The 13,478-nt window shown below is 30.1% G+C and overlaps 1 protein-coding gene across 1 annotated transcript; it reads right to left on the bottom strand.

Moving 5' to 3' along the window:
- Positions 1-11,065: 11,065 nt before the first annotated feature.
- On the bottom strand, positions 11,066-12,187 carry LOC107002141. Its single transcript, XM_015200049.1, has 2 exons — positions 11,537-12,187; positions 11,066-11,454 (listed from the first exon to the last, which is right to left on the bottom strand). The coding sequence occupies exons 1-2, from the start codon at positions 11,620-11,622 to the stop codon at positions 11,217-11,219; spliced, it is 324 nt and encodes a 107-aa protein (XP_015055535.1). The 5' UTR covers positions 11,623-12,187; the 3' UTR covers positions 11,066-11,216.
- Positions 12,188-13,478: the final 1,291 nt, after the last annotated feature.

Below are 13,478 nucleotides of genomic sequence, written 5' to 3'. Positions count from 1 at the left end.
CCTCCCCCACCCCCCACCACCACCCCAAATAAAAATTGTTTTTAAAAAATATTTTCAATTTCATAAATTTTTTTTTACTCTAGTAAAAATAAAAGATGTCTCTCAAAACATTTTTCATTCATAAATCAAACACTAAAAATCATTTCCGGAAAATATTTTCTACGCACCAGCCAAACATGAGAAAATAAGTCCAAAATCTATTGTTTTCCAGGAAACAATTTCCATGAAAAACATTTTCCTTCATACCAAACACACCCATAATATTAATATGATCATATTAATGATCATCAAAAGTGACAAAATTGCAATTATTTTGAAGGTTTGAGGTTGAGCCTCATTGTGGATAAGACGATAAATTTAAGTTTTATCGCACCAAAAGAATAAGACAATGGATTTACATTCATTCGCACCAAAAGGGTAAGACATTGGGTCAAAGTCCTGGTGCACCATGATGATAAGATTTTGGGTTCAAAACTCATTGATTTATGACTTAAGACACTTTTATATGGATAAGACATTGAATTTGAGTCTTAATGCACCATATTGATGAGATAATAATGACTAAAGAAAAACTAATGTGCTTTAGATGAGGAGTCATGAAATTTACTGAATTTACACCATTACAAAAGTGAATGTGGTAATAGTGCATAATATGTCTGAAAGAAGACAAGTTATTGAATAATGCACACAAATATGGAATGAGGTACTATAGCTATCATAATTTGATAAGCTTACATGTTACGTGTTCCATTCATGAAGAATGAGAACTTTTGATAAATGCTAAAAATATGGATCCATTCTCTAAAAGGAATGAGGTGTAAGCCACCATGCTAGGCATGAGAAAGATTGCGACCTTTGGTCAAAGATGTGGTATCACCAAGAACATCTCTAAGAAGACATGTATTATAGAAAAATTTCATACTTTATCTTCAGGCTTGTATTGGATAAGAATTAGTGCTATTGAGGCACATTATATGATAAATAAGAAGTTTACTAATTTCAATACTTTCTTAATTTTGCATGATTTTCTAGGACATCATTAGTCTATAATGTTTAGACGAATTATGAAAAATTAAAATGGACATCTTTAAAAATTCTTTCAAATGGTGAATTTTCTTGTACTGCATGTTAGAAAGACAAGTTAATTGTGAGACCATCATAAACGAAAGTTGAGACTAAATTTCTTAACCCTGAAAAGTTAAAAGGTGAATATGGGCTCGTTCACCTATCATGTGATATGATAAAGAGATGTATCATAGTATAATCACAGGTGCATTTGTTGTCAACTTGCAGTTTGACATTCACAAAATTGTTTGTGCAAATTAATTGAGTTAAAAAACACAACTTTCAGAATATGAAATCAAGATAATTCATCTTGATAATATTGATAAATATATTATATGATGTGACATTAAATATCTCACATAGTGAATCATTGCTTATGAAAATAAAGTTTCATGTGTTGATCTGAAATATGATATTACATACAAACGTAATTGTATGAATCCAACCAATAAGTTATAATCAATTTTTTTGTTAATTGATTTATGATCAAGGACCAAATAGTTTTCATCTGATTATTTTGGTGTGCAGTGTATAATCAATGAATATATCATGATGCACAAAGATAGATTCTGAGATATATGTTAGTTTGTCTAATATAAGGGGGAGGTTTGAAGCAACACAAAAGTTGTAAATACTCCTATTAAATGTCCCTTACGGATAGAGTCTACGAGATGCATGAAGTACGATAGACTAATGGGGGAGGATCAAAGAATCAAAATGATCATATTAAGGAGACAATGTTCTCTTGGAGAGCCTAAGACATAACACTTTAAGAAACCTTATGAGAGGGTTAGCTACCTAAAAATAATGAAATGATGAGATCTCAATAAGTTTTGTCGTATTGTGAATCGATATAAAATGATATATCGTTGACAATATGTTTGATACAATAGCGCGCAATATCGTGAAAGATTCGAGGATATGATCTATATTTATTAAAGCATGTTTGTGTAGAAATAATTATCAAATGGAAAGTGAAATGATGCATCATGGTAAGCGTAAAGCTTATTTGACTTGCAACCTAGGCACTAGAAGATGTCATACATTTAATATTGAATGTTGTCACTTGACAAAATTGATATGAAAATATCCATTAGGTTCAAAATCTAAAGCATATAAAAGTTTTTGAAAAACTTGTTTATCATCCTCATAAGGAATAAATAGATTCAAAATGCATGAAGTATATACAAGTATTGTTATGCAAGTTGATAATTAGAATTAAAACTCTTGAAGAGTTTTTAAAAGACAATAGATTATTTGCGTAAAGAAGTTAAAGTAAGGAACTTGCAGAAATCTTTGATCCTTAAGGGAAGATTCATAAAAGCAGATAGAAGAAAGTATATTTCGTCAAAGTTTTTCTACACTCATGAGCTCCTAAGAATGGTGAATCAACATGCAAGAGGTTTGTTCAAGTAATACTGTAGTTGATTTATTCATCATGTCTCTACCAACTACAACTTTCAAAAAGATGATGCACAAGCTTGGAAAATGAAGATTTTAGTCTCTGAATTGATGTTGTCATTAGAGGGAGTTAATACGCGATATACTCTTTTTTCCTCACAAGGTTTTGTCCCATTAGGTTTTCCTTGTAAGGTTTTTAATGAGACATTCATTATGCGTATTATTAAATATGTGTACTCTTTTTCTTTCACTAGATTTTTTTTCCACCGGGTTTTATCTAGTAAGGTTTTAATGAGTTACATAATCTAGCGACATTCAAGCAGAAGTGTTATAAACAACTTGTATTATAGTGAATGTCTAATTATGTGGCGTCCTTTTAGGATATGGTTAGAATTCCTACTTGGGGACCAAGTTAGGTTTCACATATAAATAAAGGGTTTCCTTCATTGTAAATAAGATTTGTAAAAGATCTATGAATGTTGAATATACTTCAAGATGAATAAAAAGTCTTTTCTCTTCTCCTTACTTTATTCTTCTTCTAAATTTATATAGTTTCATAACATTTTTTTATCTTTTTCTATTTTATCTTTGACTTTTTAAAATGTAAAAAATTGTGGTAACTATTTTTAAAAAAAGTAGTTGTAGTTTTTTTAAAGGGATAATGCACAAGTACACTTATACTATACTAAGGTACTATTACCCCTGAACTTATTTTATAAGTAATTTTCTACCCCTTTTCGGCCTACGTGACACTAGTTTGAAAAAAAATCAACAGTTGTTGGGCCCACAAGATAGTGTCACGTAGGCCAAAAAGGGTAGAAAATTATTAATAAAATAAGTTCAGTAGAGTAATAGGACCTTAGTATAGTATAAGTGTGTGTCTAAAATTTCGGGCATAGATTGAGGGATACTTGTGCATTATCTCCTTTTTTTAAAATATTGTTCTAACTTTTTTTTAATCTTTATCTATTTTATCTTTGACTTTTTCAAATGTAAAACTAAGGTAACTATTTTTTAAAAAACGTAGTTTTAGTTTTTCAAAACCCAATTTTAATTCTAATTTATTTTAAGATTTTATATTTCAAAACTAAATATAAAGAAATTTTGTGGTGCTGACACATGATACTTTTTCTTCTCCTTTTATATATTGATAAATGTATTATTATTATTATTATTATGATGATGATGATGATGATGATGATGATGATGTTACTATTATTTTGCTATAGATAAGGAGGTTGTGGGAGTATAAGAATAACCCACGTTATATCATTCTATTTTTTTAAAAAAAAATATTTTTAAGTTATTTATTATTGTAAAAAAAAATGCTTAAATAATCTAAACATTTAGTAGTAATTTTATATTTTAATTATTTAAAAGTATTCTTTTTTTGGTATATATATATATATANCCTTAAGTTTTGAAAGGAAATCATTTTCCTTAAATTTAAGAAAAATGAGTTGATTTGGAAAAGGCAAAAGTATTCATTATCCCCCTGAACTTGAAGCTTTTTATTCGGTGTACACTTAAACTTTATTTTGTTTGAATTACCCCCCCCCCCGAACTTGTTTATTCATCCAACGCGTGCACCTTTTCTGTCCACCTGGCGTAGAAATTGAGATCACACTGTACTAGGCGCGTGAGTGAGTGATTTTTTGCCACGTCATAAAGCTACAACAGTAAAAGAAAATGTAAAATCTCTATTTTTTCAATATTGACCGGCCGCAGACGACATCAACACCGTCGTCGTCATCATTATCGAAGCCCAATGGCCAGTTCTTCGGGTAGCAGAGTTGTTTCTCATCATTGAAAATGGATAAGGATTCCGATTCAGCTGATTGAGCAAGGTGAGAGGAGATGGAGTGTTATGTGAGCTGGAAGAAACCGTGTTATTTTGCAGCGGAAAGGAAGTTAAAGTGAAGAATTGATTTTGCCTCGGAAAGAGAGATGAGAAGAGGATATACGGTGGTTGGTGGTGGAGATTGACGGCGAGCGGAAAAGGAGTTGGAGTATGATATTTATTTTTTATCATTTTAATTTATCTAGGTGGCTATTATTTATCTAAGTGAAAATCCACATCATCACTATTTTTGCCAGCTGACGCGTGTGTGTAGTCACACTAGGAGCAGCAGACAAAAAGGTGTACGTGATAGTGAAATAAACAAGTTTGAGGGGTAATTAAAACAAAATATAGTTTAAGTGTACACCAAATAAAAAGCTTCAAGTTCAGGGGGGTGATGAATACTTTAGCCTTTGAAAAATATTTTTCAAAACATTTAACCCAACCAAACATGAGAAAACTGAAAAATATTTTCTCTCATAGCAAACACGACTGTATACCAATCATGTTACTATTGTTACACAAAAGGTCTATTCATGCCATTATTTTTTTTAATGGCCAAATTTCATGATTTTGCAAAATCATTTTTTCAGGTGATCTCTTGTCAAGGGTTCACGTCAACCAAAATTAAACTGATCAAAATAAATTTAAATATGTCATCAAATTTTTAATAAAAGGTTCATCCATCTATCAATAATTGGGCTCATTCATGCCAATGTTGTTACGAGTTGACCCATTGGTGCTACTTTTTAACGGTCAAATTTGATGATTTTACAAAAATAAAACTATACTAAATTGTGTGGCCTCTTATTAGACGTTCACGTGCCAAAATTATATAGATCTAATTCAATTAAATTTAAAATTAAAATCTGACTCATTAACACCATACCCAACCTACCCTAACTCATTTATTTCTTCTCCAAACTCTTAATTGATCAAATAATAGATGAATTCATCACTATACATGGTAGAAGTAAAAGGTGGATTCAAAATATTAAAGGCTTAAAATATTGGTTCAGATGGATTTAAGGATCTAATTGACAAAGGAAAGAATAGAAGAATTGATCAACTGATAAACAGATTCAAATATAAAAGTCTTTCTAATCATTTCGTTAAATATTAATTACAAAATATTAAGCAATCAAGAAATTGGCATTGACTTGTGCAAGAAATGGTAGAAATAAGAAGCAAAAAATGAAAATAAACAAAGTTTAATACAACCCAAGTGGAACCATGGATTACAAAATCATACCCACGAGTGTAATCACAATCAAAATATTCGAGTAATTAACTCTTTTGGAATTATCATCTAGAAATATAAACGCAAAAAAAATGGGAAAAAAAATTAATAATTCTCTTAAAATTTTAAAGAATTCACTTATTTTAAGTTATAAAAAAATGATTTAACAATTTACTTATTTTGAAATAGAGAATATAAATGGTGCAAATATATTTGAGCTCTTTTGTTCAATTATTGATGTATTGTTTGTCACTTGAGGAAGTTATTATTTGATGCAATTATTCACGGCACTCGACAAGGTCACACTTAAATATTTGTGTATGTGGATCTTAGATTTGCCGTTCACGCTATGGACTATCTTTTTCGGGTGCTGCTTTTTGTTGTCCTATTTTTCACATTTCCTTTTCCAACTATTCCCCTTTCGATACCAATATTAAGTATTATTGGAGTAGTCCAACTTGGGAAAGTAACATTTTTGGATTATGATTTTCAAAAAGTTATATTATTGCTCTTTTTCTGTCCATTTTTGTTTGTTTAAATGTAAATGAATGTTCATTTTTAGTTGTTTAGTTTTTTTTTTAAAAAAAAAAAGTAATCTGTTTTTATTATTAATTATAGTTATTTCTTAGAATTTATTTTTTAAAATATTGAATTTATTATACTGAAAATGTGAGATAAGAAAATTGTTATTTTATTTATGGACAACTTTCACATTTAGCAAATACAAAATTCATATTTGTATTATATAACAAAGTTTGCATAATTGCACTCCATAGCAAACATATATATGTATAATTCATTATACATATACAATTGAAGCGAATTGTATGAAACGAGAAAGAGAGAAATTATATATAATCTAAATTTGTATAAAACGAGAAAGAGAGAAAGGCAAAAGAGACTTGGGCTGGAAAATATTTTTATTGTATAATTATAAGTGTACAGGCCGATTTATGTACAATTTGAATTTGTATAAAATGAAAAAGAGAGAAAGGCAAAAGAGACTTGGGCAGAGAATATACAATTGAATCGAATTGTATAAAACAAGAAAGAGAGAAATTATATACAATTTGAATTTATATAAAACGAGAAAGAGAGAAAGACAAAAGAAACTGGCATGGGAGTACTTTTATTGTATAATTATAAGTGTATACGACGAAAATATATGTATTTACATGTGTATATACAATTTTCTCTCGCTTTATACAAACAGAAACATAATTTATACATTTCGTTTCTGTTTGTATAAACAGAGAGGTGAGGGTGGCGAACGAGATTAGGGAGAGTGGCGAGCAAGATCTGGAAGAAGAGAAAGAGAGGAACGAATATATATGTATTTGTACAATTTCCTCTCGCTTTATACAAACACAAACGCAATTTATACATTTGTGTTTGTATAAAAAGCGAGAGGGGCGAGTGAAACTGCCACCAAACAAGAGTGGCGAGCGAGATTCCACCAAGGAAAGTGGCAAAAATAGCTATATTTTGCTATAGAGTACAATTAAATCAAAGTATATCTATAATATTTAATTTGAATTAATAGTTTGCTATTATATACGATTTTCCCTTACTTATTTATTATTCAAAATCTTGTATATATTTCTTCATAAATTTATTATAATAAATATAAGGTTTTAATTAAAGCTATTAGGTTTGATTGAACTTATAACCACAGATTTTATCTGGAATTGATTAGTGAATTGTTTATAAAATTAGAGGAATTTTCACATATAATTACTCAAAAATAGCTTAATTATTCTCCATAACTATAGTTTGATAATTATAATTTGTAGTTACATGTTATAAGGAGGAGAAAGGCGAGCGAGACTGGGAGAGAGAGGAGAGAGGTGAGAGAGGGCAAAGAGTGGGAGAAGGTGAATTGTATATGTATATCACTTAGATTATTGTATACTATACATATGCATTTGTATATATCGCTAATGAGATTGGGAGAGATAGGAGTGAGGCGAGCGAGAATGGTATAGGGAGGAGAGAGGCAAGTGAGATTGGGACAAGGAGGAGAGAGGTGATTGAGAGAGAGCAGAGAGTGGGAGAGAGGTAAATTGTATATGTATATCAGTTAGATAATTGTATATTATATATATGCATTTGTATATATAGCAAGCTGATTAGGAGAGGGAGGAGAGATGCGAGCGAGATTGGGAGAAGGAAGAGAGAGGCGAGTGAGAGAGGTGAATTATATATGTGTATCGGTTAGATAATTGTATATTATACATTTGTATTTGTATATTCTAGTGAATTAAACATATACAAATGTGGCTAATTATACAAACTCGAAGTCAGCCCACGTAATCAATATATAATGTTAGTCGCAGTGGTAATTATAGCAAACTAAGCTATGATGAATAATTAAGAAGTATAAGTTTGCTTAACCGCGTAATTTCTTATAAAATTATATGTACTTAAAAATTTGTAGTCATAAATATTTATTTATAATAGAAACACGAAGATCAAAATTTAGGTTATTTCAATACCTTATTTTTGAAAGGTGGTTTGATCATCCGATAAAATTGTACATGTATTAAGAAGAATGTTATAGTTTCACACAATGTAAGGCTTTTATATAAGGCATCATACATAAATTAATCATCTAACTTAGCTTCAATTGACATCTATACCCTCCAACTTTAGTATGCATAAGTAGACACTTAAACTTGTATATAATTGAACAAGTAAGCACACATGTCCTACATGACATAATACATGTAGAACGCAAAATTGTCATGTAAGACACCAGGTAAGACTAATATGTTTATTTGTTCAATTATATACAAGTTTAAGTATCTATTTGCGCACACTCAAAGTTAGAAGATATAAATGTCAACTATCAAGCTAAAAAAACATATTTATTTATTATGTCTTATGTAATTATGAAAATCAAATATAACTTAAAAAATCAAATGGCATATTCTAATAAAACTTTAACTACAATATCAATTTGATTATATATTTGGTAAAATACATAAATATGTTATTTGACTTAGTTTCAACTAGCATCTATGTCATCCAACTTTGAGTGTATAGTAGATAGTTAAAGGCACAATAAATAAACATGACTATAACTTAGTTTGAACAGACAATCATATCCTTTAACTTTGATTGTGCACAAGTAGACACTTAAATTTGTATAATATTGAATGACACAATACATGTAGGACGCCACGTAGGACACAAAATTGACATGTAAGGTGTCATGTAAGACAAATGTGTCTATTTTTCCAATTTTATATAAGTTTAATTGTCTACTTGTGCACAACCAAAGTTAAGGGTCATAGTAGCCCGTTGACGTTAAGTTAAGGATTATGTTTATATATTAACTTTTCTAAAAGACATAATACATATATTGGACCCTAAATTGGTTTTAAATTTTAATTTTGACCTCCAAATTTCATAGTGCACAAATAGACACTTTAACTATTCTACCTTTTAATAAATAAACATGCGAGTCCAACCTGACAAAACGTGTGAAATGCACTTATTAAGCGCGTGAGGAGTAATTTTCATAGCCCACAACGGTAAAAAAATACTGAAATGGCAATTCTACCCCTCCTCGGATTTCGGTCAATCTCCGGCAACCCAAAATCCCCATTCATTTTACCAGCCGTTCTCCTTCTTTCTCCACACCTGAGAACAACCCATGAAGCGAACAAGCTTCGAGCTCGCAAAATCCACCAAATACCCGACCCCAAACCCATCTTAATCCAAACACAAAAACAGCAACCAAATGACCCCAAAACACCATGAAAACACACCCAACAACCACAAAAAACTTAAACCAAGAAGTCTGCCATCAACAAATCTCTAAGCTTCGTCAAACAATGAGCTCCAAGCTCTACAAACCATTAGGAGGAATTAATTTTGATTCTTGTTAGGGGTTTGCATCGGTCGGTTCGGTTCGGTTTTACATATAATCGGTTCGGTTTATCGGTTTTCGGTTTTAAAATATGCTAACCCAATAACAAACCAATAAGAAATTTTTTATCAGTTTATCGATTTTTAATATTATTGGTTCGGTTTCGGTTAACCCAATAAGAAAATGTTGATCAAATAATATATAATAGTACGTATGTTATAATTACATGTTACCAACTTACCGCCAAAACATAATAGAAAACTTTGAATGTTGGATCAAATTACTAACATTCACAAACTTGCAAAAGCTATCGCCTACAATTACGAACTAGAATTAAAACTAAAATAAAATATTTCAATGAGACAATCTTGAACAGTTGCTTGATCCACCAGATAATCAACAAAGTTCTCACCAATTTCCTAACCAAAAAATCACATAGCCTGAAAAGCTAATATTGAATCTATTTATATATTAAATTATGTATATTTAATATTGAGGAAGGGTAAAGTAGTAAATAACTATCGTCTTATTGGGTTTTCGGTTTACCCAATAACCTAACAGGAAAAACCGAAATCGACCCAATAACCCAATAATTATTTTTTCTAAACCCATTAAAAACCTAATAACCCAATAACAATAACCCAATAACATTTTATCGGTTCGGTTTATTGGTCGGTTCGGTTTTTGCACACCCCTAATTCTTGTATATAAACTAAAATTAATTTTGATTTTTTTTAGTTCCAAAAGCGACGTGTAAAGTAATTAACTAGTTGGCAGTCTTGAGTGGCTCATTAATACACGTTGGAGCGATTGCCTTTCACGCTCTTTAACTGTAAAAATCACATGTTTATTTATTGAAAGGTAGGATAGATAAAGTGTCTATTTGTGCACTATGAAAGTTGAAGATCAAAGTTAAAATTTGAAGCCAAGTTTAGGGTCTAATATATGTATTATGTCTTTCTAAAATTGAATAAGCAGACACATATATCGTAGATGACATTATACACGTATGATACAAAATTATCATGTATGACATTATGTTGAGTTGGGAACCAAAATAAGCCACAAAAATATAAAAGTAACTAAAATAAGCCACTATTTTAGTAAGTAACTAAAATAAGCTTAGTGGAAGAAAAATTTCCACTATATTCAATTTTCTAAACGTTTTCCGTTACTGTCATAACGTTTATTTTTAGTTCCACTTTATAAAGTGGAAGAAAATCTTCCACTTTATAATAAGTTACCTTTTCATCTTCACCTTCACCTTCTCTCCTTTTTCTTTTCATGGCTTCCAAAAAAAAATTCACTTTGAAGATGGTTCCAATCCGACAGTTTGAAGCGGCCCCACACTAAAATTAAAATTTTGGAGTAGCACAACCCGACAACATACAACTCATATTCGTTGCTTTAGGTGCAAAAATAGGTAAGATTGCAGCCTTGTACTTGTAGAGAAATTTTATCTTTTTTAGAATGTGACTTTGATTTGATTTACTTTCAACCTTAGACTTAATTTAGTTTTGGTTAGGAAGACATCTAAATTCATTGATAGAAAACTTTAGGTTTACACGTCTTATAAAAGTTTCAATAATAACACAACTTCAAAATCATATGAAAATAAAATAAAATAAAATTTAGAGGTAGAATATCGTAAAATATAAGACAAAATAAAAGTATCTATGTCATAAAGTACACAGAAATTCATCTTTTTGTTTAGCTTTAAGTTGAAATATTTTCAAATTATTTTTTTTTTGAAAAAATATCAACAAATCTTCCATAATTTTCCCACATGGTGGATGTTATTGTTTGACTATTTCTGCACCAATATGTGTCTTGACTATCAACATGCAATTGATTACTGTTCCAGCATTGAAGTATTTCAAAGCTTCCATGAACCTCGGCAACTCGGCAAAAGAACACTCCCAAGTACCATAGACTTTTTCAAAAGCATGCTTGCGATCAAGATAGGCTTTTCTTTTACTTACTGAAATGTCATATGCTTTAAGAACAACTGTTTGACAATCTTTGATGGAAAACCTGAAATTAATAATAATATTAATTATTAAATAAAAAAAATATTTCCTTATTAAATAAAAATCATCTAGGGATAAAATTGTACCTTGGCGTTCTTTCTATATCAACACGGAGGACGTTAGCAATCATCTCAACATCCAAGTTGAAATGCCCTTCGCGGCACGTACCCATATCACATGTTTGTTCTTTAATGTGTCTTCCAACTTTTCACATGTTAGTATGTTTATCAATAAAAGAAGTCAATCAAAATCGACATCCTTGTTCTACACGCCTGCAAACAAGTCGCCATGATTTCTTTGTTGATTTAGTAACGAAGCACTCCCTTGCTATGTTCAAATGTAGAAGTTTAACTGCTCTTTGCAACTGCTTCTTTGAATTGAATAACATGTCTTTTTCAATATAAATAGCATCATTCATGAAATCTTCTGGTTCATGCCACGTACGTTGTGATGTATATTCATCATGTGTATCACCAAAAATATCTGGACCATCCGAGAGATGATCAAGATAGGAATTTCATGATTACGAAACGGACTCATGGACATTGGTCTTGGCGATCGATTGGGAGTCAAAGAATCATCATCACTAGATGATGCCTCAAATGGAACATTATCTCCTGATTCCTCGGCATTAGGCAAATCATCATATCACTAGCTGAAGGTGAGCCGTAATTAGGAAGGTCACGTTTCATCGATATTCACAATATCAATGGGCTCATCTTGTGTAGTATTTTCCCTATATATGTAAAAAATATATAAATATTTGGCTCATGCAATTAACTTACTCAAATAAAAAAATAACTGTTAGACATAGCGATAATCATCTGCATCAAAAGTAGGCGAGACATGAAAATTTGAGGATGTCCCAATATTTTCCGTCATTTCAAAGTGTGAGGACTGACCAAAATAATTATTTAGTCCATAACTTGGAGCAATATCCCTATCTTGCTGAGGTTAACCGCTACAAAATATATAATAATAAGAATAATAAATAATATAAACTAATAAATAATTGACAAAATCAACAAACAATAATTGAAATATAATAACTGAGCATTACCGATCCATCAATGCTATTATGATTTTCTAATTAGGGATCAACATCGACTGATAAAGGAGAACGTTGTTGACTAATCTTAGGCTCCTTCCTAACATAGATTCCAAGTATTGTTGACTTGATTTGATCTATATAGTCATTTGGAACCCTTAAAAAGTCGGTCAACGATTCGTCATTATAGATAATTCACTCTCCAAAATTTACTTGTCCTTGTGATAAAAATGAAGTAGGGTATTTTCCGGCTATAATCAAATTATAATCGTACTGTTTATACCCATTCTTTTATAAATTGATGAAATAAATTTATGATATCAGACATTTATTGGATATTTAGCATTGTGTTTGGGAGGACAATTATAATAAATGATATTTCCATCATGTATAATTTCGCCATCCCAATAAATTGAAACTTTAACTTTAGGTGTAGAAGATATATTTTTTAGATTGAAATGAACAAATATAGAAGACTTTATGTTGTAGGTGCTATCAACTATGTATAAACGTCCTTAAAAAAATAGATTTTTCAGAATAAAATAATAAAAATACATAATAAAATATTTTTTTTCGTTTTAATGACATATCAAATCAATATAATTTATATTACAACACTGAAAAAGCTTCTTCAAGACGTGAAAAATATTCTTCGTATAAAGTGTAATAAAAAGTTTCACTTTATAAAGTGGAAGAAAAAACTCCACTTTATAAAGTGTAAGAAAAAGTTCCGTTATATATTAAAAATAAACGTTATGAAACTAACGGAAAACGTTTAGAAAATTGGATATAGTGGAACTTTTTCTTCCACTAAGCTTATTTTAGTTACTTACTAAAATAGTAGCTTATTTTGGCTACTTTTATATTTTTGTAGCTTATTTTGATTCCCAACTCCATTATGTTAGATGAATACATCTATTTATTCAATTTTATATCAATTTAATCTACTTGTATACCCTCAAAGTTGGAGATCATAATTA

The sequence above is a fragment of the Solanum pennellii genome, chromosome 10, assembly GCF_001406875.1.
Source record: "Solanum pennellii chromosome 10, SPENNV200".
Taxonomy (NCBI): domain Eukaryota; kingdom Viridiplantae; phylum Streptophyta; class Magnoliopsida; order Solanales; family Solanaceae; genus Solanum; species Solanum pennellii.
Note: the sequence above shows the minus strand (reverse complement) of the source record. Positions and strands in the feature narration are given on the sequence as shown.

What these genes read in the sequence shown, in the direction of transcription:
- LOC107002141 (XM_015200049.1), bottom strand. Translation starts at nt 11,622, where the DNA reads ATGGGTACGTGCCGCGAAGGGCATTTCAACTTGGATGTTGAGATGATT. An exon ending in GATATAGAAAGAACGCCAAG is followed by an intron (nt 11,455 to 11,536) that starts GTACAATTTTAT and finishes TATTAATTTCAG; the next exon opens with GTTTTCCATCAAAGATTGTC.